General features: G+C 36.4%; 2 protein-coding genes across 8 annotated transcripts in view; one reads left to right on the top strand and one right to left on the bottom strand.

The window, feature by feature from the left end:
- The window catches only part of LOC132101232 (spectrin beta chain, non-erythrocytic 4-like), a 91,953-nt gene extending 72,389 nt beyond the window's left edge, over nt 1-19,564 (bottom strand). For all 6 annotated transcript variants that reach the window (XR_009423156.1, XM_059505998.1, XM_059506000.1 and 3 more), the window contains exons 1-10: nt 19,255-19,564; nt 7,442-7,609; nt 6,387-6,538; nt 5,391-5,564; nt 2,548-2,639; nt 1,591-1,671; nt 1,392-1,507; nt 1,186-1,298; nt 895-1,082; nt 63-180 (exon numbers count right to left, since the gene is read on the bottom strand). Coding sequence is in view for 5 of the 6 variants with exons in the window: in XM_059505998.1 (XP_059361981.1) it covers nt 63-180; nt 895-1,082; nt 1,186-1,298; nt 1,392-1,507; nt 1,591-1,671; nt 2,548-2,639; nt 5,391-5,564; nt 6,387-6,538; nt 7,442-7,586 (1,179 nt within the window). In the remaining variant the exon portion in view is untranslated. The remainder of the gene's footprint in view (nt 1-62; nt 181-894; nt 1,083-1,185; nt 1,299-1,391; nt 1,508-1,590; nt 1,672-2,547; nt 2,640-5,390; nt 5,565-6,386; nt 6,539-7,441; nt 7,610-19,254) is intronic.
- A 1,602-nt stretch (nt 19,565-21,166) lies between these two features.
- blvrb (biliverdin reductase B) lies at nt 21,167-23,878 on the top strand. Of its 2 annotated transcripts, none has more exons than XM_059505997.1 (5): nt 21,167-21,382; nt 22,343-22,511; nt 22,930-23,012; nt 23,107-23,238; nt 23,363-23,878. In XM_059505997.1, exons 1-5 carry the CDS (start codon nt 21,298-21,300, stop codon nt 23,515-23,517), a joined length of 624 nt encoding a protein of 207 aa, XP_059361980.1. In that variant the 5' UTR covers nt 21,167-21,297; the 3' UTR covers nt 23,518-23,878. The 2 variants fall into 2 exon arrangements, with proteins under 2 accessions (XP_059361980.1, XP_059361979.1); XM_059505996.1 differs by having other exon boundaries at nt 21,168-21,382; nt 22,343-22,506; nt 22,925-23,012.

Below are 23,878 nucleotides of genomic sequence, written 5' to 3'. Positions count from 1 at the left end.
ACAAAAATACAAAATTTGACACTGTAACCAGTCAAGAACCATAATAACTAAAGAGTGCACACCTTATTGATGTCTGAGATTAGTTTCCCGTCATGAGGCACATATGGCTTCTGATTGTTAGCTCTGAGCTTACTTTGGATGGTGAAAAGCAGCACCTCCAGGTTGCCTTTCTCCTGGAATCTGTTAAAAACAATCCATGAACATTTAAAATATATTCACGTGGGCTTTAGTATGTTAGTATCAACACAAAAACTAAAGTGTACTTTAAAGCACATCAAAAGATTATTAAATCACACTCTTGCACTCTTAACAAGTGTATTTAAAGAGACAATTACAATTCTGTCATTTATTTATCTATTTAAATATATCTATTTTTATATATTTTATGAATTTCTGTCTTCTGTTAAACACAAAAGACGATACTTTAAAGAATTTTGGAAACCAAACAGTTTCTGGTAACCATGGACTTCTATAATATGGGGAAAAATATGGAAGTCAGTGGTTACCAGCTACTGTTTGGTTTCCAAAATTCTTTAAAGTATCGTTTTTTGTGTTTAACTAAAACAATGACAGAATTTTTGTGTGAACTATCCCTTTAAGTGTGCTAAGAAAATATCATGAAAGTGTTTTCTCTTTAATTAAGGTCCCTTTATTTCATTAATATTATCTGCAAGCACATTTGTTTTTAAATATACTTTTAAGATTTGAAATACAATACAAGTGCACATTCAATATAACTAAGCGCACCTCTTTTTCACAAGGGTAGGAACACATTTGACCAACAACACTTTGACTAGTACAATAAATGGTAGAGTAAGAAAGCGTTGAAAGAACCAGATGATTCACAGTCATAGTTTGGGTATTTTTCTGGCAGTTTGGTTTCTTTTCTCTTACTTGATAGGCTTCTCAATGGTGCAGTAGGTGGTAAAGGCTTGAAGCTGTTGCTGAACACCCGATAGCGAGTTTGCAAACTTCTGTTTACTAATGATGCTCATGGTTCTCTCAATCCACTCTAACAGGTCAGACGCTAAAGCCTCGTAGCGGCAAATGATCTTCTCAGCTTCTATAGCATTGTCCAGCACCTAGAAAGAGACAAAAGAGAGGGGAAGCATGCATCTGATAACACACTCGAGTTCATTTCACTGAGATTTAGCGCTATCAAACATGCACAAAAACACTTCCTACCTTTCCAATTCTCTTCCCTTCTACAATAAGTGCCTTCATTTTGGAGAAATAATGATAGTAGGAAACTACATAAGTGATGATGGACTTCTCATCCGGATTTTCTGTGTTTACATCTTGGTGGGAGAAAATGGTTATTGTTTTGAGTGATCATTCATGCACTGAATCGTGTTGAATGTATACAAGGAGAGTAAAATGCTGTTCGTTACCCTCAGGGTCTAGTAGTTTAGTGAGTCCGAGACTCTGTTCAGCTGTGTTAAAGGCTTGCTGGAGGTTGTGTGTTGCATTGGATCTGGTCAGCTTGTGGAATTCAATTAAATCCGGCCTGTGAAACACACAAGCATAACAGCCTCTATCAGTGATGTGAATGGAAGGAAGCCTATGATGTGTGTCTGTCTGACCTCTGACCTGTGCCTGTGAATAAGAGCATTGAAAGCCAGGCCGTCCCTCCAGCAGGTGGTGAAGTTGTGAATGTTGACCTCTGGATACCTGGGGCAAAACACAAGCAACGCCACAGCAAAGTGAAGGACGCACTGGAAGATCATGTGTATATCTATGAAGGCCTAAAAGAACACATACACTGCTGAACACTATCAACATTTTGGAATAATTGTTTTTTTTTTTTTTAATTCTGAAACAAATCTCTTATGCTCACCAAGGCTGGATTTATTTGATCAAAAACAGTAATATTGTAAAATATTATTTAAAAAAAAAGCATTTTAAATGACAAAGCTGATTTTCAGCATCCTTACTGAAGTCTTCAGTGTCACGTGATCCTTCAGAATCATTCTAATATGCCGATTTGCAGCTCAAGAAACATTTATTATTGTTATCATGAATGTTGAAAATAGTTGTAATATTTTTGTGGAAAATGTGATACACTACCAATCAAAAGTCTGGGAAAAATTAAGATATAAAAAGAAGCGACGATGCATGAAATTAATCAAAAGTGACAGTTAAGACATTCATAATATTATATAATATTTATATTTCAAACGGAAATGTCCTGTTCTTTTAAACGTTCTCATAAAAAAAAAAAAAAAAAAAAATCGCAAAAATATTTAACAGCAAAAACTTTTTCCACACTCATAATCATAAGAACCATTATTGATAAATCAGCAACAATGATAATTAAACATATTAGAATGATTTCTGAAGGATCATGTGACACTGATACCTGTTGAAATACAGCTTTACATCACAGGAATAAATAACATTTTAAAATATATTCAAACAGAAACAGTTATTCCAAATTATAATATTAAATTACAATATTACTGTTTTTCTGTATTTTGAACAAATAAATGTTTTTGGGTTGGTTATGGTTAGGTAGTTGTGGGATATATATATATACGTAGATGTTACCCTGCTGTTTTCATCTGACACCACAGAAGAAGAGCATCTTTAGCGGAGCGTGTCTCTCTGTTGTCCTCCGTCTCAATCTTAATCACCTGGATCTGTCAGAAATGAGAAACACCAATAAAAAGTTCATGCAAACTGAATCCACGGACATTAAATGATTGTGAGCTTTTTGACTTCCAACGATTCTGCTTAAAATGCTGGGTAATGGTGTGTCTAGCAATACTGTATTATCATTCAATATTGAGTATTTAATGTGATTGCATTAGCCTGTCTGTGCTTTACTAACTGGCCTGTTCTCTCATTAGACATGTATACATTAATTTTATCATTTTGATAAATAATAATGAGTGCCACAAGGACATACTCCTCGTGCCTCCTTATAGTGTGGTATATGTTAACCAAACACACACACACACACACACACACACACACACACACACACACACACACACACACACACAAACAGCATCCCAAGATCATTCGTCATATTGAATTTCTTGCATCATGCAGTCAATACATGATTGATATCTACAACCTCAAATAACAGCACTGCAAAAAAAATCTATATTTTCGTCTTGTTTTCCAGTAAAAAAATCCTTAAAACAAGGTACATTTTCTTGAGAAGTAACATTAAGTTAGATAGGAAGACTTTTACTCACAGAATAGATCTTGAATTATGTTGATACATTATATTATCCAGCTGAGTGAGTCTGCTTTTATTGCACAGATTTGACAAAGGCTTAAAACAAGAGTAGCAAAATTCTACAAAGGAAAGAAAGGAAATGTAACCAGATTTATAATGAATGACACATAAGAAGAGAAAGCAACTATACAGTTGTGATGTATAGTTCTACATCTGTAACGTTTCTGGTCCACGTGATTCTGAAGCTTGCATGTTTGTTTTGCCTCGCTGCTTTCTCTCTCTCTCTCTCTCACTGTCTCTCTCTCTCTGTCTCTCTCTCTCTGTCTCTCTCTCTCTTTCTCTCTCTTCGGATGCTGCAGTGCTTGGCCTTACCTGCTGACTGGGCAGAGTGAACTCCAACAGAGATGGGAAGATAAATAGGGGAGTGGAGAGATATTCCGGCATATATGGAGACAGGATATAAAGAGGAATATGGAGGCGGGAGAATGAATGAGAGAGAGAGAGGGGAAGAGGAAGAATCACGAGAGGATGAGAGGTGAAAGACAGCCCCACCCCGTGATCTCTACGGCACGCTCGTGGATCGAGTGACACAGCGTTCACAATCACCACAGCATCAGCTTACTGGGCTGCAGTCAGACGGCATTCTGGGTAACCTGCCACTGCTTTACTGACGGAGCCAAGAGATGACAGGCAATACAAACCAGGAGCTGCTCTGTGCTTTGTAGTTACATGAACAGAGCGAGAAAATAAGACCTGGCTTCCCTCGAGAAAGTATCATACTTCTAAAAAGTACTCATCACCATCCCACATGACACCATTTCATTTTATCTAAAAATGTAGGTTACATATAAAAACAAACAAAAAATGACCTACATTTAACACGTAACACACTTTTGTTGTCTTCATGGTTTCTTTAATAGCAACATATTCAGCCCGTGTGTAAAAGAAGTAAACTTTAGCACAGTACTTATCTAAAAAAGAATATTAAGAAGTAATGTATATATATATATATATATATATATATATAACATAGAACATATATTAATATAGTGCATATACAAAATATATATTTGATAACTGTTTTAAGAAAAGACTCATCTTCAAGTGTATTTATTTTTTCATTACGTATTACTTTATTGTTTTTATTGCTGTGAATTTTGTAGAGCTTTGAGTTCAAGAAAAGTTCAATATAAATAAAATGCATTATTATTATTAATAATAATAATATTATATTGTTATATTGTATATACAGTATTATGTTATTATTCTAATGTAAAATTAAATATCACCTCACTTACAATTATAATCAAGTACTTTACATGTAGTTTAGTAGGTTAGTAAAAAACAAAATAAGTGTACTTCTTTAAAGCATTGCAAAAGATGATTAAAAGATGATTTCAAATGTACTTTTTTTTTAAGTGCACTTAAGTGTGTCAAGGATGTGTTAAGTGGCTTTTTTATTTCATTAACATTACATTTTTGGCAAGTAAAGTTTTAAAAATATATATTTTTAACACTTGAAGTAAACATTTGATACAAGTAAGGGCGCTCTTTTTCACAGAGTAGTCCTAAATTGAAGTCAGATGAAATCTTGGCAGAGTAAATGAATAGTTCAACCAAAAATTTAAATTCTGTTTATAAAATTAATTATCAAAATGCAGTTTCAAACCACAAAAAGAGAGCTTTAGCACACTTTCCAAGCTGTTCTTCTTCACAATGACAGCACTTGGACAAAGGGCTGCAGAAAACACCATAAAAGTGAACCATACAAATGAAGCAGGTGCTTGTGAGCAACCTACAGAAATTAAAAACGAGAAATCGGTCACCCTATGGTCTTGTGGACTTTACAGTCATATGCATATTGTGGTCATTGTATGTACACATGCAGTGAGCCATTTAGGACAGAGCCTTTGAGAGCCTACAGAATGTAATGTAGGTATTGACAATCGGCCGTAGAGACACACTGGCACCACACAGACAGTGATCACACACTCAGCAGGGACCATAAAGAGCAGACAGGGATCAAACACCCCCACAGTGTCCAAACATGGCCACTTCTTTACAGATCAGACTGCCTCAGATCACATACATCCATTGCTAGTCAATGATAGCATAGAGATCAGCACACAGAGCGTTCTCTTAACGTCAGACGAGGCCCTCAAAAAGTGCCAAAGCAGTCTGAAGAAGTCCAAGCAACTCTCACCTGGAAGCGGAGGATGATGGTCCAGATGAGGCCGAGAGTGAGGCGGTGGTTCCCATCAACGATATCATGAGAACCAACATTTTCTAAATGAACCCTCTGTTCTTTGAGGAACTGAAGAGCCTTATCCACGTTCTCCAAACAGTGAATCCTCATCCTGCCTCTTGTGGGCCGAGGCTTGAAACAAAAACATATTAAAAGACGTGGGCTCGAAACTTCCTGTATTCAACCTTTGAAAGACAATTAATAAAGTAGAGCATGGAAGCTGAATCAAGGCTATTGGCACTAATTAAAACTAAAACTATTACAAGTAAACATTTCTGTTAAATGAATAAAAGCTGAAATAAAATACAGTAGAAATATTTGATGAAAAACTTCAAGATATGTTGTTATGAAAACTAAATGAAATCTGTTATATAAAAACATTTAAAAGCTAATTAAAAATAATAACAATAATAATAAATAATAGTAAACAATATTAAAATAACACTGGGCTGAATCAAATCTTAGTGCAAGATATCAAATGAAATGTATTTATTTTTTTATTTATGAAGTGTCAACATTATGTTGAATATTTTTAAGATGCTGCTGTGTGTTGCTTGGTATCTGGATGGTTGTTTAGTGGTCAAGCAGCCAAAAATATTAGACAAATTCCTATAGAAAAGGGAGAGCAAACCTCTTCTCATTGAGTACAGTATCATTCATTTGAATTGGGCTCAACCAAAATAGAACAGCAAAAGTACAAGTGATACTAGCAAGCAACGCTAATAATTAATGATGCACTGTAATTCTGTCTGGCAAAAATATTTTAATAAAATAAAATAAAATAAAATAAAATAGGTTTTAGCTTTGGAAGGCAACAATTATGGACTGAAACTGTTCTCCATAATGCAATATAAGTTGCTTTGGAAAAAAGCATCTGGCAAATGCATGAATGTAAAAGCTTTGGATGGAAAAAGGTTGTTCAGCTGATGTTTTCTGAGGAGACGGAGCGCTCACCAGCAGCTCTCCTGACAGCACCTCCAGCAGCCTGATGAGCATGTATCCGTCTTTCAGGTCATTATACAGGTCTGAGATGCGGCAGGACACACGGGCCAAGTGAGAGTTTACCCACTTAGTAAAGGTTTTCTTCTGGACTGCATCCCTCTCATCTGGTAAAATGAGAGAGGCAAATAAAGGACACACAATATCGGTACAATATCGGTTATCACTTATATTCTTTATTTACCAGTCAATATTATATATTTAACAGTATATGCTAATTTATCCTGCTTTTACATTTAGATTATCTGTCGTGGTCTTGTTTAATGTTAATCTAAAAAAAAAAACACCAGCTTAATAATGCTGTTAAATGTAATCTTTAACAAATCTCAGAATTAATATTTATTTTGCATGCTGTACATTATAATGTTGATTTGCCTAAATCCATTAAACACTTGTTTTTAATTTTAGTGTTTTATTTGTGACAAAGTGTTACAGAATTTTTATGTTAACCATTAATTATTTATTATCCATAACAAGAATATGGTGGAAGAATATTGTACTATTATTATATACACTACCGTTCAAGTTTGGGGTCGGTTTTCCAACATTTTTGTATCTCTTATGCTCACAGAGAATGCATTCAAATCAAAAATATGGTAAAAAAAAATATATATATATTTTTTACAATTTAAAATAAGTGTTTTCTATTTTAATATATTTTAAAATGTAATTTATTCCTGTGAACCAAAGCTGAATTTTCAGCATCATCACTTTTCAGTGTCACATGGTCTTCTTAATATTGTCAGAGATGAAAGCAATTTTATCTGATTAATATTTTTGTGGTATATACAAGATATATTCTTTCAGGCTTTTTGGATCAATACAAAGAACAGCTTTTGTAAAATAAATGTCATTTTTGAGCAGTTTAGTCCATCGTTGCTGAATAGAAATATTAATTTCTTTAAGAAAATTACTAAAACTACTTGACCTCAAACTTCTTAAAGTTATTGAATACATATGCTCAAAATATAGACACACACATCCGCAGATCTAGCAGATCCTCTACTCACCTCCTAGTGCTTTTATGCGAGAGCACTCAAATAGTTTGGCACTGGTGGTCTCTGTTTCCCAGAATCCTGTGCTCGCAGGCCTGTTGTTGTTGTTGAGCTGTCTCTGGGCGTCAGCATTGTCCAGGTCTGTTGAGGCATTGGCCATCGCACCTGCTTCCTCAAGCAGCCCTAAATACAGTGCAGTAAAAGTCAGTTTCCACAGTACCCCCAAACACATACCTAATATAATCCAAATCACTATTCCAAAAAGGCACACAAACACAGACTTACTCAAAAATTAACATGGAAATTCTGTCACCATTTAATCACCATCATGTCATTCCAAACCCATAAGACTTTTCAACAAAGGTTCATTGGGGAAAACATGTGTTTGACAACATTTCTGCTAATATTACATTTCTTTTGCATATATCAGACTTTCAAAGTGAAATGTGGAGAGAGTAGCACTAAAAACAGTGAATTAGTGGAATCTGGCAATGGTTTGTTATGTTGGTGATGAAAAGTATGGTGAGTAGTGCTGAAAATGTCAACTACACAACTAAACACTTCCCTAAAAGTAACCGATTATGTTAACAAAGTCAAATGTGAAACTTGCAACCATGCCATTTCAGCTTATTTCTACAATTGTTTGACCTTTATTTTCTGAAGCTTACTCGTGATTCATGCTTCACAGGACTTGTACCTAAATGCTATCAGTGCTGCACCAGGTGTGCTACCAAGCATACAATCATGCACAAAAACATCTAATGTCTAGTAGCCTAACCAATTTAATATGAAAAAAAAAATTCCTTTGTGTTTATTTAAGTCATTGGTGTGCATATTTTGGGTATATTTTCCATTTTCACTTTCTGTGATGATATACTGTAGACTTGCCTTTTTAGTGTCTTTGAGACTAAGCCCAGATGCTGTCTACAACTAATGGCTTAATAGCCTGTGATGTCTACTTTGCAAGGCACCTGAAGTGATTGGAACACAGCCATGGCTCCTGACATGTAAACTACTGTAAGGCCTATATGTGCAGAGCAAGCTAGATGAACAGTTATTAGCCTATTATCTTATCTAAAGTAAAGAAATGCTACATTGGCCATTCAGCATCCAGGACCGGAACGATTTGTTTTATGAGTCAGATGTTCCTGTAAAAACCAAAACAAATAACTGTCCCATTTCCCCTCAAGCTGATGTACAGTAGCTTCATGAGAGAGTGACGTCAAGTGACCTTTTTACAGGAATACAGAACAACTGGGTCAATTCACCTACCAATGTAAGAGAGAGCACCCCCTCTTATTTTCCTCAGCGTCTTGAGAAGTGAATTTAGTATGAATGAATTTCTAATAGATTTAGGAGGCTAATCCTTCACCCCTTCCCCCTTCCAGAAGCCTTTCCACTGTGAACAACCAGACCATCATTGTTTGCTGCTGTGTGTCATATGAGCTGCTCCACAAATTCCCATCCATACAGTCACTGTTCTCATGGTTATAACAAACACAGAGAGTCTTTGACAGGTGTGATCTGCTCTTTCTCCTCTCACATTCATTGAGATTTCAGGCATTATTGTACTGAGAGTGTGCAGCACACAAATGCAGAGCGTTCCCCTCCCCCAGTACGCATGAACCCAAATTCTCACCAGCACCATCCCCCCATAATAACACACACACACACACACACACACCATGGTTTTGGAGATCCTGAGAAATATTCCAAGAGATACGCTGAATTTATGTTTTGTATGTCAGATTTATGGCATTAATTTTTATTTCAAATATATATCTGCATTAAACATATTCATATTTCACTTGTACATATATTTGATTTATGATGATTTATGTCATTCTTATTCTTAATTAGAATATATATTTGCATTATATACATTTTCATATTTCTCTTGAACAATCATATTTTTATATATTTTTGCATTTATGAATTGCCAAACAGGAAATCTTAATAAATAAAATATTAATATTTCAATGTAATTTTTAAACATATGGAAGTAAATCAGAATATATTTTTATAAATCTGAATATGAAGATAAAAATCTTAACATTTAATATATTTATATATTATGTGATGATTTCCTGTTTGGCTCTTCATATGCATTATACTGTTTATGTTTGGATATATTTAATTGTGTGTGTGTGTGTGTGTGTGTGTGTATTTGCATGTATGTACGTATGTAGGTGTACAAACACACACACACACACACACACACACAAACACAGATGTACAAGTTTGAACAAGATGACTTTTTTCTTTAAATCCTCATTATGTTTAAAAATACAATATAAATAAATATGAATGTGTTTCAGATGTTTCACAGTTGGCCTATTTTCTCAGATTCTTCACAAATCATGAGATTTAATGGGGAGGTATATGGGCCATGTATTTTATGCAAGAAGGAATAAATCTCTTTAAGGCACGCTGACACTTTCCGTATTGTCATGGAGTAAAATTCCCAATCACAATACACTTGGCACATTCTTTTGTAATTTCATTTGATTGATCAATATATTAATAACCCACAAATATCCAAAATAGACTGCAGAGAGCTTGCAAAATCATTTTTAGAACAAACTGTAACAATTTAAATGATCAAATACTTTATATCAAAAAGCAAACAGGAAAAGAGGGCTCTGAGATATAGTATCACTATCACTAAAGAGACAGAACAAGTTAGAAAGCTAAGATAGTTTCAAAGGAACGGGTGAGAGACATATACGTTTTCTCATCACATTAAACAAGTTCTTTGTGAATTAGCCTGCAGTCCCAACACTGGAAAGTCTATGAGTCTAGAATTTTATTAAACCTGAAATCTATGTAACCACAATTTAAAATTTCAACAAATTAGCTAAAAAAAAAAATCTATAAGCCAACATTTGTAATTAATTTCAGTGTGATGTGTATCTTGTTAAACTGATCCCAACCAAATAATATTAAAATGCAAACCTGACCTAGAAATATCACTCCCACTTTTGAGAAAATACACCCACAAAGTCTATGAGCTGTTCAACACAAGCTCATAAGTGTGATCTCTGGTGAGAAATCAGGGAGCTTGTTCAATTCGTCTTAGTTGGTGTTCCACAATCTCTTCCTGTATTTGCTTACTCATTTGATTAGGTGTGGGATTGTGGAGAATCAAGAATATCAGAGTGAAACCCTGTCTGTAACATACAACTTGTGCAGCAATACCTGCATTTCCATATTAAGGCACAAGAGTAGTTCCAGCAGTCAATAAACATCAGTTTCAAATTTTTTGATAAACATAATGTTGACACATTTCGTACTGAAACAGTACGAAATAAAAAATTTTAAAATAGCTAATAGTCTTTATGTCATATCATGTCAATAGGACATATTAATGGGCTCAATCTTTTTAGCCAATACCCTTTAATTTATATCAGAACCTCACTTCACAGGTTTTGCCATGGATGAAAGCAGTGAACACATTTTTAAAATACAAAAATCCAGCCATTTCCTTCACAATAATTTAATGGCTGAGAGAAATTTTATATTAATGATAAATGATAATGATAAATGACAGAACAATTGTGTTTGTCTACTTACAATTACTAATTGGTGTTAATTTTCCAGAAGAAAAAGAGTGTTATTTAAATGTTTATTTCTGATAAATACTTATTTGGTGAACTATAACTTTTTTAAATCTCAAAGCTAAAATACATCAAATTAAAAGACAAACGTTTTTACGTCATAGAATTTGTGAATTAGCATTAATTATGCTGTGTAACAATTAATCGCGATTAATCGCATCTTAAATAAAAGTTTTCGTTTATATATATATTGTGTAGATTTATTATGTATATATATATATATAAAGACACATACATACAGTATATATTTAGAAAATATTTATATTTATATTTATATTCATATAATTTATATTATATATAAATATATTTAATATATTAACATAACATATTTTTCTTAAATATATACATGCTTGTGTGTGTATTTATATATATATTAAATAGACAAATTACACACACATATATTATTTACACAAAAACTTACATTTTGGATGTGATTAATCACATAATTAAACATAATTAAAATCAATAATTAATTTTTGTTGTAAAAAAATAAATACACTTTTGAAAAGAGTACTTTTTCTGCAGGAGTAATGGAATATACTTATGGGTCCACACTGAATATAATGTTTACTGACACTTAAACTAATGTTGTTTACAATGAAATGAATATGTGTTAAATTACCAAATGCAATTAGTTGAAATTAAGAGTGCTTTTTAACCAATTAAGTAAGACCTAAGTACATCTTTAAATATAATTTTTAGTGCTGTCAAACAATTAATCGCATCTATAATAAAAGTTTTTGTTTACATAATATATGTGTGTGTGCTGTGTATATTTATTAGGTGTATATATAAAGACACACACATGCATGTATATATTTAAGAAAAATATATTGTGATTATATATTACATTTCTTTATACATAATATAAAATATAAGAATATAAATATATAAATGTATATGCATGTAAATATTTTCTAAATATATGCTGTATGTGAGTATATGTATATATACATAATAAATATACACACACACATATTTAATGTAAACAAAACTTTTATTTTGGATGCAATTAATCGTGATTAATCATTTGACAGCACTAGTAATTTTGTAATTAATTTATGGTATATATAAACTTTATTTAACTAAAAAATATATTTTAATAATAAAACTTAGGATGCACTTTATTTCCCAGTACACGCATTTACATGTAATTGCAGTGTAGTTACCTAAGAAAGTACTGGTAATATAAGGAATCTACTGTACATGGGGTAGGTTCAGGGTTAGAACCAGGTTATTACCTAGTTATTGTAATTACTATGAAAAGTACAAAGTATGTACATGAGTAACAGGACTGTAAAATAAAGTGCTACCAAAACTTGTATTGTTACAGTAAGGGTGTATGCTAACGTAGGAATAAAGCGCTCGAGGAGGGTCTTAATCAAAAAGAGGAGTTTACTGAACATCGAAGGAGATAACAGACAATATACAACACATTAACATCATTACATCACAATACCTTAACTTAATCACGGACCAAGAAGAACTAAACAGACAGGGTATTTAAGCAGACAGGAGGTAATGAGGGAACTGGAGACAGGTGGGGATCAATCAATTAACAAAACAAGAAAAGGAAGATGACCAAATAAGGGAACAGAAAATCCATGAACGTAACAGTTCGCCCCCTCCCGGAACGGTGCGTCCTCACACCGCAAGAGGAATACCAGCGGAGGGAGGGTGGGGGTTCTGGAGGCGGGCGTGGGGCAGGCAAGGGGCAGGCGAAGAGGGAGCAAGGAGCTGGGAACCAGGGCGGAGTGGATGGAGGGGGAGCCAGGATGGAGCCCGGAGCAGGAGGAGCCAGATGGTCCTCCAGAGACCAGCCAGGATGGAGATCCACGGTGGAGTCGACGGCGGGAGGAGCCATGGTGGAGAAGGGGCCGACGACACCAGGGGGCCGACAGGCTGAGACTGCACCGGTGGGTGAGGAGCCCAAGATGGAGCAGCGCAGCCGCAGAGGCAGGGTGAAGCCGAGGATCCGGAGGGCCTAGGTGGAGCAGAAGGCTCAGGCGACCAAGGCGGAGGCGGGGCCCTGGAATACCGCTGCAGAGCCGGAGTGACTGAGGATGGAGGTGGAACCAGAGGGAAGGAGGAGCCTGACAGAGCCGGAGGGATGGAGTGACGAGGTGAAGCCAGAGGAATGGAGTCCCGAGGCAGCGGATGGTCGACGACTAACCAAGGTGGAGCCGGAGGGACGAGGGAGCCCAGTGGAGCAGGTGGGATGCCAGGCCACGGTGGAGACGAGGGAGCTAAGAGCCAAGGCGGAGCCGCTGGGTCGAAGGACCGAGGAGGAGTCCAGGGCTCGGAGGCTGGAGGCGGAAACAGGGAATTCACACGCCAAGGCGGAGCTGGAGACTGGCAGTCCAGCGGCGAACCATCGCGCCCAGATGGCGCGGACTGAGGGTGAGCTGCGGGACAGACTGGCACCAGCAGAGATGAGCTCGAGGAACTGGCTGGTCTAGGAGGAGATGAGAGATGAAGGATGGGAGGAAACACAGGTGGATCAGGGCTGGACAGAGCCAGCAGAGAGAAAGGAGATACGGAGCTGGATTGAACCAGCGGAAGTGGAGCAGGGGAACTGGCAGGTCTAGGAGGAGGTGGGAGAGGGAGGTTGGGAGGGAATACAGGACACACAGAAAACTCAGGGCTGGGCGGAACCAGCGGAGAAACAGAAAACTCAGGGCTGGGCGGAACCAGCGGAGAAACAGAAAACTCAGGGCTGGGTGGAACCAGCGGAGAAACAGAAAATTCAGGGCTGGGTGGAGCCAGCGGAAATGGAGCAGTGAAACTGACTGGAGGAGGTGGGAGTGGGAGACTGAGAGGGTATACAGGGAGATCAGGGCTGGACGGAACCAGCGGAGAAACAGGGGGTTCAGGAATTACCTCCATAGACCAGTCCATAAGGTCCATAAATTGCTCCATATCATTTCCAGAAACCGAAAACAGCTCACCCTCAGTTGCAGAAGTGTGGGCAGGGCTTTCCTCTGCGCCCTCGATCTCCACTAAAACTCCCACGACGCACGGTGTTGCCGGCTCACACACCTGGTCAGTCACGCTCTTGAGGTCCTGATCCCTGTCGGTGGAAGGCTCGGGCTCTGCGGCTGCGGTGGGCTCTGGCTCCGTGCGGCGTGATGGCGGCTGGCTGGTCTCTGGGTTGGGAGTGGGGCTGGAGATATCCTCTCCGGCGGTGCAGATGGTCCATGAAGATCCATTTTTCTCTAGCACCCACTCAACGAAAGCGGCGAAATCCTCCTGTGGACCGTTCGCTGGTAGGCGTGCCTTACACCGCTCGCTCTCAAATTTCTACTACACCGGCCTGAGCGAGCGGTCGGGGAAGTGGGTAAGGCACGCCATATCGAGAAAGTCCCTGGTATGGTCCTCCAGCGAGCGGTCAAGTTGCTCCAGGCATAGAAGTTGGACTGCTGGAATCGCCATTCCGGGAGAGGGAGGAAAACAAAAACCGAAAAGAAAGAAAAACGCCGCTAACTAAACTGTTTGGGTCCGTGATTCTGTTAGAGTAAGGGTGTATGCTAACGTAGGATTAAAGCGCTCGAGGAGGGTCTTAATCAAAAAGAGGAGTTTACTGAACATTGAAGGAGATAACAGACAATATACAACACATTAACATCATTACATCACAATACCTTAACTTAATCACGGACCAAGAAGAACTAAACAGACAGGGTATTTAAGCACACAGGAGGTAATGAGGGAACTGGAGACAGGTGGGGATCAATCAATTAACAAAACAAGAAAAGGAAGATGACCAAATAAGGGAACAGAAAGTCCATGAACGTAACATGTATGTATTTAAATACATTTGTAATTACACATATTTTTATGATGTTGCCATGTAGTGCATTTAAAATATATGAACTTGTGATGTAATAATGAATAACAACCATTAAAAATCAAGTAGCCTAGTTCACAGGTGTTTTAGTATGTCAGCCAACATATCAGAAAAACATCTTTAAAAAATTATTATTTCATAATATATAATAAAAATACTTGTTTATTTGACATTATTACAAAGTACACTTTGTACTTTAGTGTACACTTAAAGTGCACGCTTTCAACACAATTAAGCACACTTCTTTTTCATAAGGGCTCATATGAATTTATAATACACAAACAATAACAGGAAATCCACACGCAAATTTAGCAAAATTGCAATGTATCTCTTACACAACCTGGGTATAGGATGACATTGGGAGTCAGTATAATGTACCCAGGGTTTCCCTGCCCACTTCTCTGATAGCAGTAGTATTGTTTTGAGCTTGTGTTTAGGCTTTCTTGTCCGTTTACTAGGCCTGTCAGGGCTGGTGTCCACGGACATGACAGGTGTCTGACCGCAGCATCTGACTGATATGTGTTTCTCCCTGACAAACAAACACAGCTGTGAGAGGAGCACTTCAGGCGTTCACACGTTCACTATTAACTACACTCCTCACAAGCCATCTCAAAAACACACATTTATCTTCTGAGGTTTAAGGCAATATCAGTCGTTCTGGTTGTGGACAGTGAATATTAGTGAGTAAATGTGTCGAAAGGCCTGCTTTTTGAAGGTGGGTAAATCAAGGAGTTGAAGCCTTATTCTACTGCTGTTCCTTGCAGAGTATTGCTCATTATTACACGGCTTTGGCTGTGCTCTGAATCTTCCTCACAGTACCGGCCCATCGATAAATCTCTGCCTCTCTTACAGAGCTGACAAACGTAAACTCTGCTCAGCCTCCTGAGAGATACACAGTTTCACCAAGAAGTGATGCGGGGACAATGATGGACTCAAAAGCACACTATTCAACAGCTGACCTTGATTCACACACTGAAAAAGATCAAACGATTGGGTCAGTTATTTAAAGTGCATTTTTATATTGGTCTAATGAAAAATCATGGTTTTGTTCAGTTTGACTACAGAAGCAAATATATTTTTCAACATAGAAAAAAATTTAAGATTATTATGTTTACTGCTTACACACATTTTTCAAAACTTTGCCTCTTTTTTAAAACATTGCACACACAAAATGCAAAATGCCTCACATCTCTTGCAAAATGAAGCACTGCATTCGAAATATCACAGACACATCTCAAAAGCAAACATTTGCAAAACACCTTTGCCATAATATTAATTCCTGTTAGATATTTCTGTGTTACATAGAACTGTGTTGTGTTTTGCAAAAAGAGTCAAAGGCTGAGAATTAGTGTATGGTTTTGCAGATTTGGTGTGTGGTTCTGGTGTTTTCAGAAATTGTGTGGCAAGATTTTGTGTGTAAGCAGCTGAAAAAAACCTGTAATGTTCTCCTGACACCAGAGTATGTGCAGAATATATACTAGCCTTATTTACTGCAGAGTTGTATTATTTTTCTGGATTTGTTTTTTAAAAATAACCTCAAAATTATTAGATCTAAATTTACTGGTTTTATTCAAATATTATAACAGCTTCCACCTAAATACATAGATTTTTCTACAGTGATTTTTCTTTTTACAGTGTAGTACATAACATAAAATAATATGCATATTTTCAAAAACATCACAAGAAATATTAAAATGAAACACTTTAATATTAAATTGAAATTAAACACTTACCTAATTTCATATTAGAGATGATTTAACTTTAGTTAATGGTGAAATTATGTTTTAAAAAGCCAAATAATCATAATGACCGATATTAAGGTTGCCTTATGTCTAAATAAAACATATTATGTCTTTTTAATAAATAATGTTTTACTACTTGTATGATTTTTTTTTTTTCGTCTTACGGGAAATACATATTTTTGATTAATATTAAATCTAAATTTAAGGTTAGAATGTAACTATAAACAGGATTTGTGTAAAAAAAAAAAAAAATGTTCCCGTAACAAATTTTTTTTTTTTTTTTGGTCCAAAATATATATAAAAAATATCAGTGCATAAGATTTTTTTCACAGAATTGGAACACATCATGTTCTGGACATGTCCCACTGCTTGTTTGTGTATTTATTAAATATTTGAACTAATTTAATTATGTTTTCAGCTATTCTTTCAGCTCATTTGAACACATTTTTACCATACCACAAAATGCATTTCTCAGAATTCCACAGATTTTTGGACCAGAAAATACAATATGATTTGGTTTGGGCCAGCTTATATTAATTATTTAGCTCTTTTTAATTTATCAAAGCAGCAGGTACCATCCACCCTGTTTCCTCAAGGTCAAGAAATAAGCATTAGGATAAATCTGCTTTAATATCATAATGACATCATGATCCTAAATCAGTTTCAATCTTCTCAAGACGGCCTGGATGACAATCTGACAGAAGATCTGCCTCAACAAAAACAACAGTTGCCCTTTAAAAAGGACATTCTACATTTAAACTCAAATAGATCAGGAGCTGGAGCTTCTTCTCAGACTGTATATGTTGCTTTCAGGGGCATAAAAAAGTGATCCAGTCCTCAAAGGATCGAGGAGGACCTGAGGGAGATCATGCCATGCTACATTAACATGAAGGCCACCAGTCTCCGGGCAGAGGACTCTCTCTCCCTCTATCTCTCTCTCTCTCTCTTTCTCTCTGTCTATGCTTGCTGCCACCTTCCTTCATTTCTTGATTGAATTAAGTAGATATAGACATAATAATGAATTTATTCCACTGAAAATCTGCTTGGGGATCAATGGCATAAGTAGAACTGGACAACACATGAAACGTGCATTTACAAACAGAGCTGTGTATATTGGGTTTCAGAAACCCAATATGATTTTATTTTTATTTCACCAATTTACTTTAAAAGACAACCAACTAATAGGTGCAATAGTGAACGGCAAGACTACGGACCGCATCAGCGCTATGACATGACACTGGGACACTATGACACTTGTTCTGAAACCCTAAAGCAAGCCTTCAATCTCATCACTGTGAAAGACTGAAAAGAGAGTAGATTACTATGTGCAAAAAACATCTCATTTTAAAAAATATGCATTTGCATCAAATCAACTGAATGCACAAGTAGAAAAACAAGTGCCTGTTGCAAAGAAAAAAATTGTTGTTTTGGAGTCTAAGCAAGTTGTGTATTAAGAAATGTATAGCACATATACAGTATATAACTATTTCAGACTACACCAATGTGTTTTCAATGAATAAAATGACATATATATCACATGTATATGGTTTTATACATAATTGAGATGTGGAAAATAAAGTGTCCTTAAACAGTCCAGTTATAGGTGGCTCAAAGGATATTTTAAAAGGTGGTAGTATAACAGGCATAAAAATAATTTTTTTATCATTTCAAAATGTTGTTCTTTTTACATTTTTTATTAAACAAATTCTGATATGTTGATCATATTTATATTTAGAATTTTATATTTTCATTACTATTTTTCCCATAATCATAAAATATAAATTACATTACATTATTGTTTGCTATTAAAACTCCTGTGTAATCATTTATTCCACCTGCTGTTTTTGCAGAAGTAAACAATCTGTATAAACAAACATTTTTGTGCCATATATGCAACTTTAGGTGCAGCTTCTGTGCCTCCTTTGCAGTCTAAATACTATACACAGTAAGGTTGTGCATCGATTTCAGGAGACAATACAACAGGAGCAATGCAGACACACCAGCATATAACCTACTGATTGCATTTAACCTTACTATGACTCATATGTCCTGCCTCTTGTTACAACTAACCAAGATGGCATGGATGGCAGGTTCATGTTTTAGACAAAAAGTCCACTGCTGCTTATTTCTGACACATGACTGGAGCTGTGGGTGCAGCTTGAATGCACGGATGATGTATTTCTTCAATGCATTCACCGCATTGTTGATCACTATTCCCATCACCGTTTACACCCAGCGCTGCTTATTCTCGTCGGCTTACATCTCTAAAGTTCATGCCACCTATTAAATGTTTTCTTCTATTCAGGCCTGTCACTTTACATTGACACTTATTGGGTTTACAAGCAACTTTCCTCAATGTGGTCCAATGGCAGTGTGTTGGAAAATGCTGCAGCGAGCGGATATAAAATACCAGGCCTGACTTTCTTAAACGGAAAACCAGCGGTTGACATTTACATCAAGCACAATATCGCTCAAGACACGGCCCAGGAATGACTGCAGTGTGTGTCCAGCACAGGCCGGTGTTCGCTGCATGCACCGTCCAGAAACCGGCGGACATTATACCAGCGACCGTGAATCACTGTTCTCCAGCACGGATCTCAACGCGATTCACTGCGTCCTTACCTGCACATCCACTCCTGAGGATGAATGATTATAGCACAGATCGGCGCGGTAAAATGCTTCTCATGCGATGTATGAATAATCCCGGATGGACTGAGAGCTGTCTCTTTTCTCTGGCATAGCCTACTTGAGTCAGGTGCGCGATGAGAAGAAGGGGACTCGGTGACACCGGTCAGTGCGCGGCTCCTTCAGGCGGGATATCACTCGGATCGCAATAAAAATGTGTCTGAGGCCAGATTTGTTTGCTCGGTCAGATCGCCGGTGTGCTCGGATATCCCGTGCACCGGATCCGCACGCTCTCTCTCTCTCTCTCTCTCTCTCTCTCTCTCTCTCTCTCTCTCTCTCTCTCTCTCTCTCTTCTCTCAGCAGTAGTGTGATGGGGAGCCACGCACACACACACACACACACACACACACACACACACACACACACCCACACACACACACACACACACACACACACACTCTGGTACAGTGACTAAATTAAAATTAGATTAAAACCCTAGATCCAAAAAAAAAAAAAAACATTCTACCGGGCTGTAACCTATAGTCTCATTGTAGCTAGAGCCCTCTCTCTCTATGCACACTCACACACACACAATACAATTGTGAAAAAAAGATGTAGGCCTATACATAAGTAAACTAAACCTAGACCATTAAAAATTTAATTTGAAAGGAAATAAATGTTCTAAATAATATATTTTAAAACTTATTTTAATAAACTTATTTTATTTCTGCTAGTTGCCAGAGCTACATTTCTCATTTTCATTAATTTTAAGATAACCCAAAACTGAAACTGAAAAAAAGACATATTAAAAATAATAATAATAATAAATGTAACAAAATTAAATATAGTAGACCCATATTTATGTACTTATATATATATATATATATATATATACATACATACACAAACAAAGTATTTGTATATACATAACACTATATTTAATATTTAATATTACATTTAGATAATAGAATTGTAAAAAATGTAGTAATAGTATTATCTAGTAAATTTGCTTTATTGTGTTAATGCATTAAAAGTGAACTTCTTTAACGCATGACAAAAGATTATTGAAACAATAATGAAACAAAAGTGAAAATTCTTCATTTGACATTGTTACATAAGAGCACTTAAGTGTGTTAATAAAAATAGTCATGTACATGTTTAAGAATTTTTTTAAGTTCACTTAAGTGACCTTTTATGTTATTAATATAATTTTTTTAGTATTCAACACTATTAAGTGCACATCTTTTTTAATAAGGTTCAGCCATCTTGAGATGGTGTCCTCTGTTATATCACCTGCATTATACTATAATGACCTTTGTATAATTTGGTATATAAACATTGTATTAGTTATGAAATATACACTTATGAACTGAAATAGCCTATAAAACCTAAACATGGTTTAACAGCATATTATTTTGAAGGAAGTTTTATTTTTAACCGTTGGTCCATAGCAGGTGCATGCCATAGGTGTTAATTGTAATTCACTTATCCTTGGTTGACAAGTAGACAACACAGAATCATGGTAACCTATGGTTATAAATAATTATTTCAATATGAACTATTACAAGTGAGAAAAGTCCAAAATCAACTACATTTAATAACTTATAATAAATAACCCATGATATTCTAATAGGTGATCAAAACCAGAAAGCAGCTCTTAGCAAGCAGTTTTAAATATATTTAGGAGTCGTTTCAACTTTAAAAGTTAAAGACGCGTTACAGTAACCCACCAACAATCTCCGCCCTTGACTTGAGCATTCTTCGCTGTGATTGGTTAGCGCTAGTCATAAGCAATCAGCGATTGGACAGCTGAGAAGCCATTCACGTGGCCTAGCAACAACAGCAAACAGAGATCAGATCAAAAGGCGGGGCTTGTTACAATACTACGCTCCCTAGTTTCCTGAAGGAGGCGTTACATACGTGACAGCAGCAGTCAGTGACATAAACGTTCAAGATCAGGACACTGCTAGTGCCAGAGCGTGGGATTTCAGTCAAATCTCTCTTTGTACGTGGAACTGACCAAGTGCATTTCTACTCAGTATGTCTGATGCTATAAAGAATGTGGCAATATTTGGCAGCACGGGGATGACGGGGTTAGCGACCTTACCTATCGCAGTGGCCGCAGGTAACGTACACAGATACACAGATACACAATAACACTTGGGACACACTGTACATGTTATTTCAAATGGTCTTCTCCTAAGCGCTTTAGGACATTTCAGTGCAGAGCTTGTGTTTGACCTTGCACAGATGGGACTTTGTTTAAAAATAGAAACTTGTGTGAAAAGTTGGGGTCAGGATTAACATACGGTAGTTGCATAGCTGTTGATTAATAACACGGACCCAGCATGTTGTTAAACTTGCATTTTCCTTTGAATTCAGTCTTTGTTAAAAAAAATACTGTTTTTGTTTTACTTGTTTTTTCTTATGCATTGTGATCACGAGACGTTTGCGAAACTTCTTAGTCATGCATATTAATAACTAACATGCTGCTGAGTCATAGTATGCATGTTAAAGATAAGCATAAACTGACCGTTTTTTTATCTGAACACTGCAGGTCTTGATCAGCTTGCCTCCACTTCAGTTGGATTCATTGTCGTTTTGTTGAGAGTAAATAACTATGAATATCAAATGAATATATCTATAAAGGTGGACGATTAACATAAATATAATACAAATTAGTGCTCGGTTTTTTGTTTCTTTTTAAATAAATTGTCAGTAATCAGATATTTTACTTTTATAAAATGATTTTCTCATTTACGCATGAGCATGCACTTTAAAAATGTTGGGTTATTTCAACCCCACTTTGGGTCAAATATGGACTAACCCAACCGTTGGGTTAAATTTTTACAATTACATTTTTAACCCAAATGTTGGGTTAGTCCAAATTTGACCCAGAGTTGGGTTAAAATAACCAAGCAATTTTAGTTTCAAAATTATTTTGGCTGCACTGTGCTTTATTGTCACGTTTATTGATAGTTGTGATATCTTATGGTCATCTTGACTGGACAGACATGGCATCTTGCATGGTCTTTCTCTTCAAGCATATTATTACCAAGTCTACTTAGACTTTTGTCTGTTCCAGGTTACAGCGTGACTGTGCTGGTGAGAGACGCTGCAAGGCTTCCTCCAGACCACAAGGCCTCCAGAGTCGTGGTGGGAGACGTTCTGAACAAAGAGGATGTGAAGAAGACCCTGGAGGGTCAAGATGCGGTGATCATCATTCTGGGGACAAGAAATGATCTCAGTGAGTTCTCTTTTTTTTTAGTTGAGTGCCTAAGACAATACTGGTAATATAAGGTAACTATTTGGGCTAGGGTTAGGTTTAGGGGTATGTTCAGGTTTAGTACCTAATTATTATGTAGTTTTTGTAATAACATTTAATAAGTACATGAGGAACAGGACTGTAAAATAAAGTATTAGAAATTAATCAATTTGACTCAAAATTCTAAATAAAATCAGCATGAAAAACTGGTTTTACCTCCATATTGTGGCATAATTCAGAGTAGAAATACCTTTGGGAATGAATTGCATCATGAAACATGATGCCTGGAGGGAATGTTTGAAATAAGTGGTTGAAAATCAAAAAAAGGCTTGGAGTTACTAATAACTGTATCCAAATATTATTCACTTTATTTACTTGTTCTCTGAAAATTTGTCTGCTGGTCCCACGACGATGATGTCTGAGGGAACCCGGAACATTCTGGAGGTCATGAAAGCCCGCGGAATCCGTAAAGTTATTGCGTGCATGTCAGGTATCGATGTCTGAGCCGTGTTTCTGCTTCATTAGTGTGCAAGCGCATATGACACATGAAGAAACTGCTGCATCTCCCTCTTTTGAAAACACAGCGTTCCTCCTGTGGGATCGTGCCAAAGTTCCTCCTCGTCTGGTGCCGGTCACTGAAGATCATGACCGAATGTACACTGTCCTGAAGGAGTCAGGATTGGACTATGTAGCTGTCATGCCTCCGCATATTGCTGGTAATAAGCTGTAAAAGATCAGCATCTCTAAAATATGGATTTCATTTAATTGTCTGTTTTGGTTAATATTCAACCAGGACCTTTACTGTATGTTTAAGAAAATATGTGATCGCTGTCTTTCTAGGTGACAAACCTCTGACGGAAAAATACACCGTGACTGAGAACATGTTGAAAGGAAGAGTCATCTCCAAATATGACCTGGGCCATTTCTTTGTCAAGTGCCTTTCCACTTCTGAATGGGATGGAAAGATGGTTGGAGTTTGTGGAGAATATAGTTAATCTACTCAGGGGCACTTAGTAATTATTGATTTATTCTTCACTGGCCAAAATGACTTCACTTTTGCAGCATCCTTATTTTTTTTTATACTTATGCCATTATAGAAATGTAAAATAACTGAAACTTTTTTTTTTAGTTACTGATTGCATCTATAGTTTTATTTTTATTTTTTATAAACATAAACTGACCAGCAATAAACATCTATAGTTAATCGTATAAGTTTTGTTCTTACTGAAAAAATTGATTAATTGGAGAACTTATCGCTGTTTGTTTTGCCTTAAGAATCATTGAATGAAAACTATGTAATTTGCCTAATAATGTAATCATTTTACGTTGTGTTTCAATAAAGATGTCAATTTACAA

Source organism: Carassius carassius, chromosome 23 (genome assembly GCF_963082965.1).
Source record: "Carassius carassius chromosome 23, fCarCar2.1, whole genome shotgun sequence".
NCBI classification, from domain to species: domain Eukaryota; kingdom Metazoa; phylum Chordata; class Actinopteri; order Cypriniformes; family Cyprinidae; genus Carassius; species Carassius carassius.
Note: the sequence above shows the minus strand (reverse complement) of the source record. Positions and strands in the feature narration are given on the sequence as shown.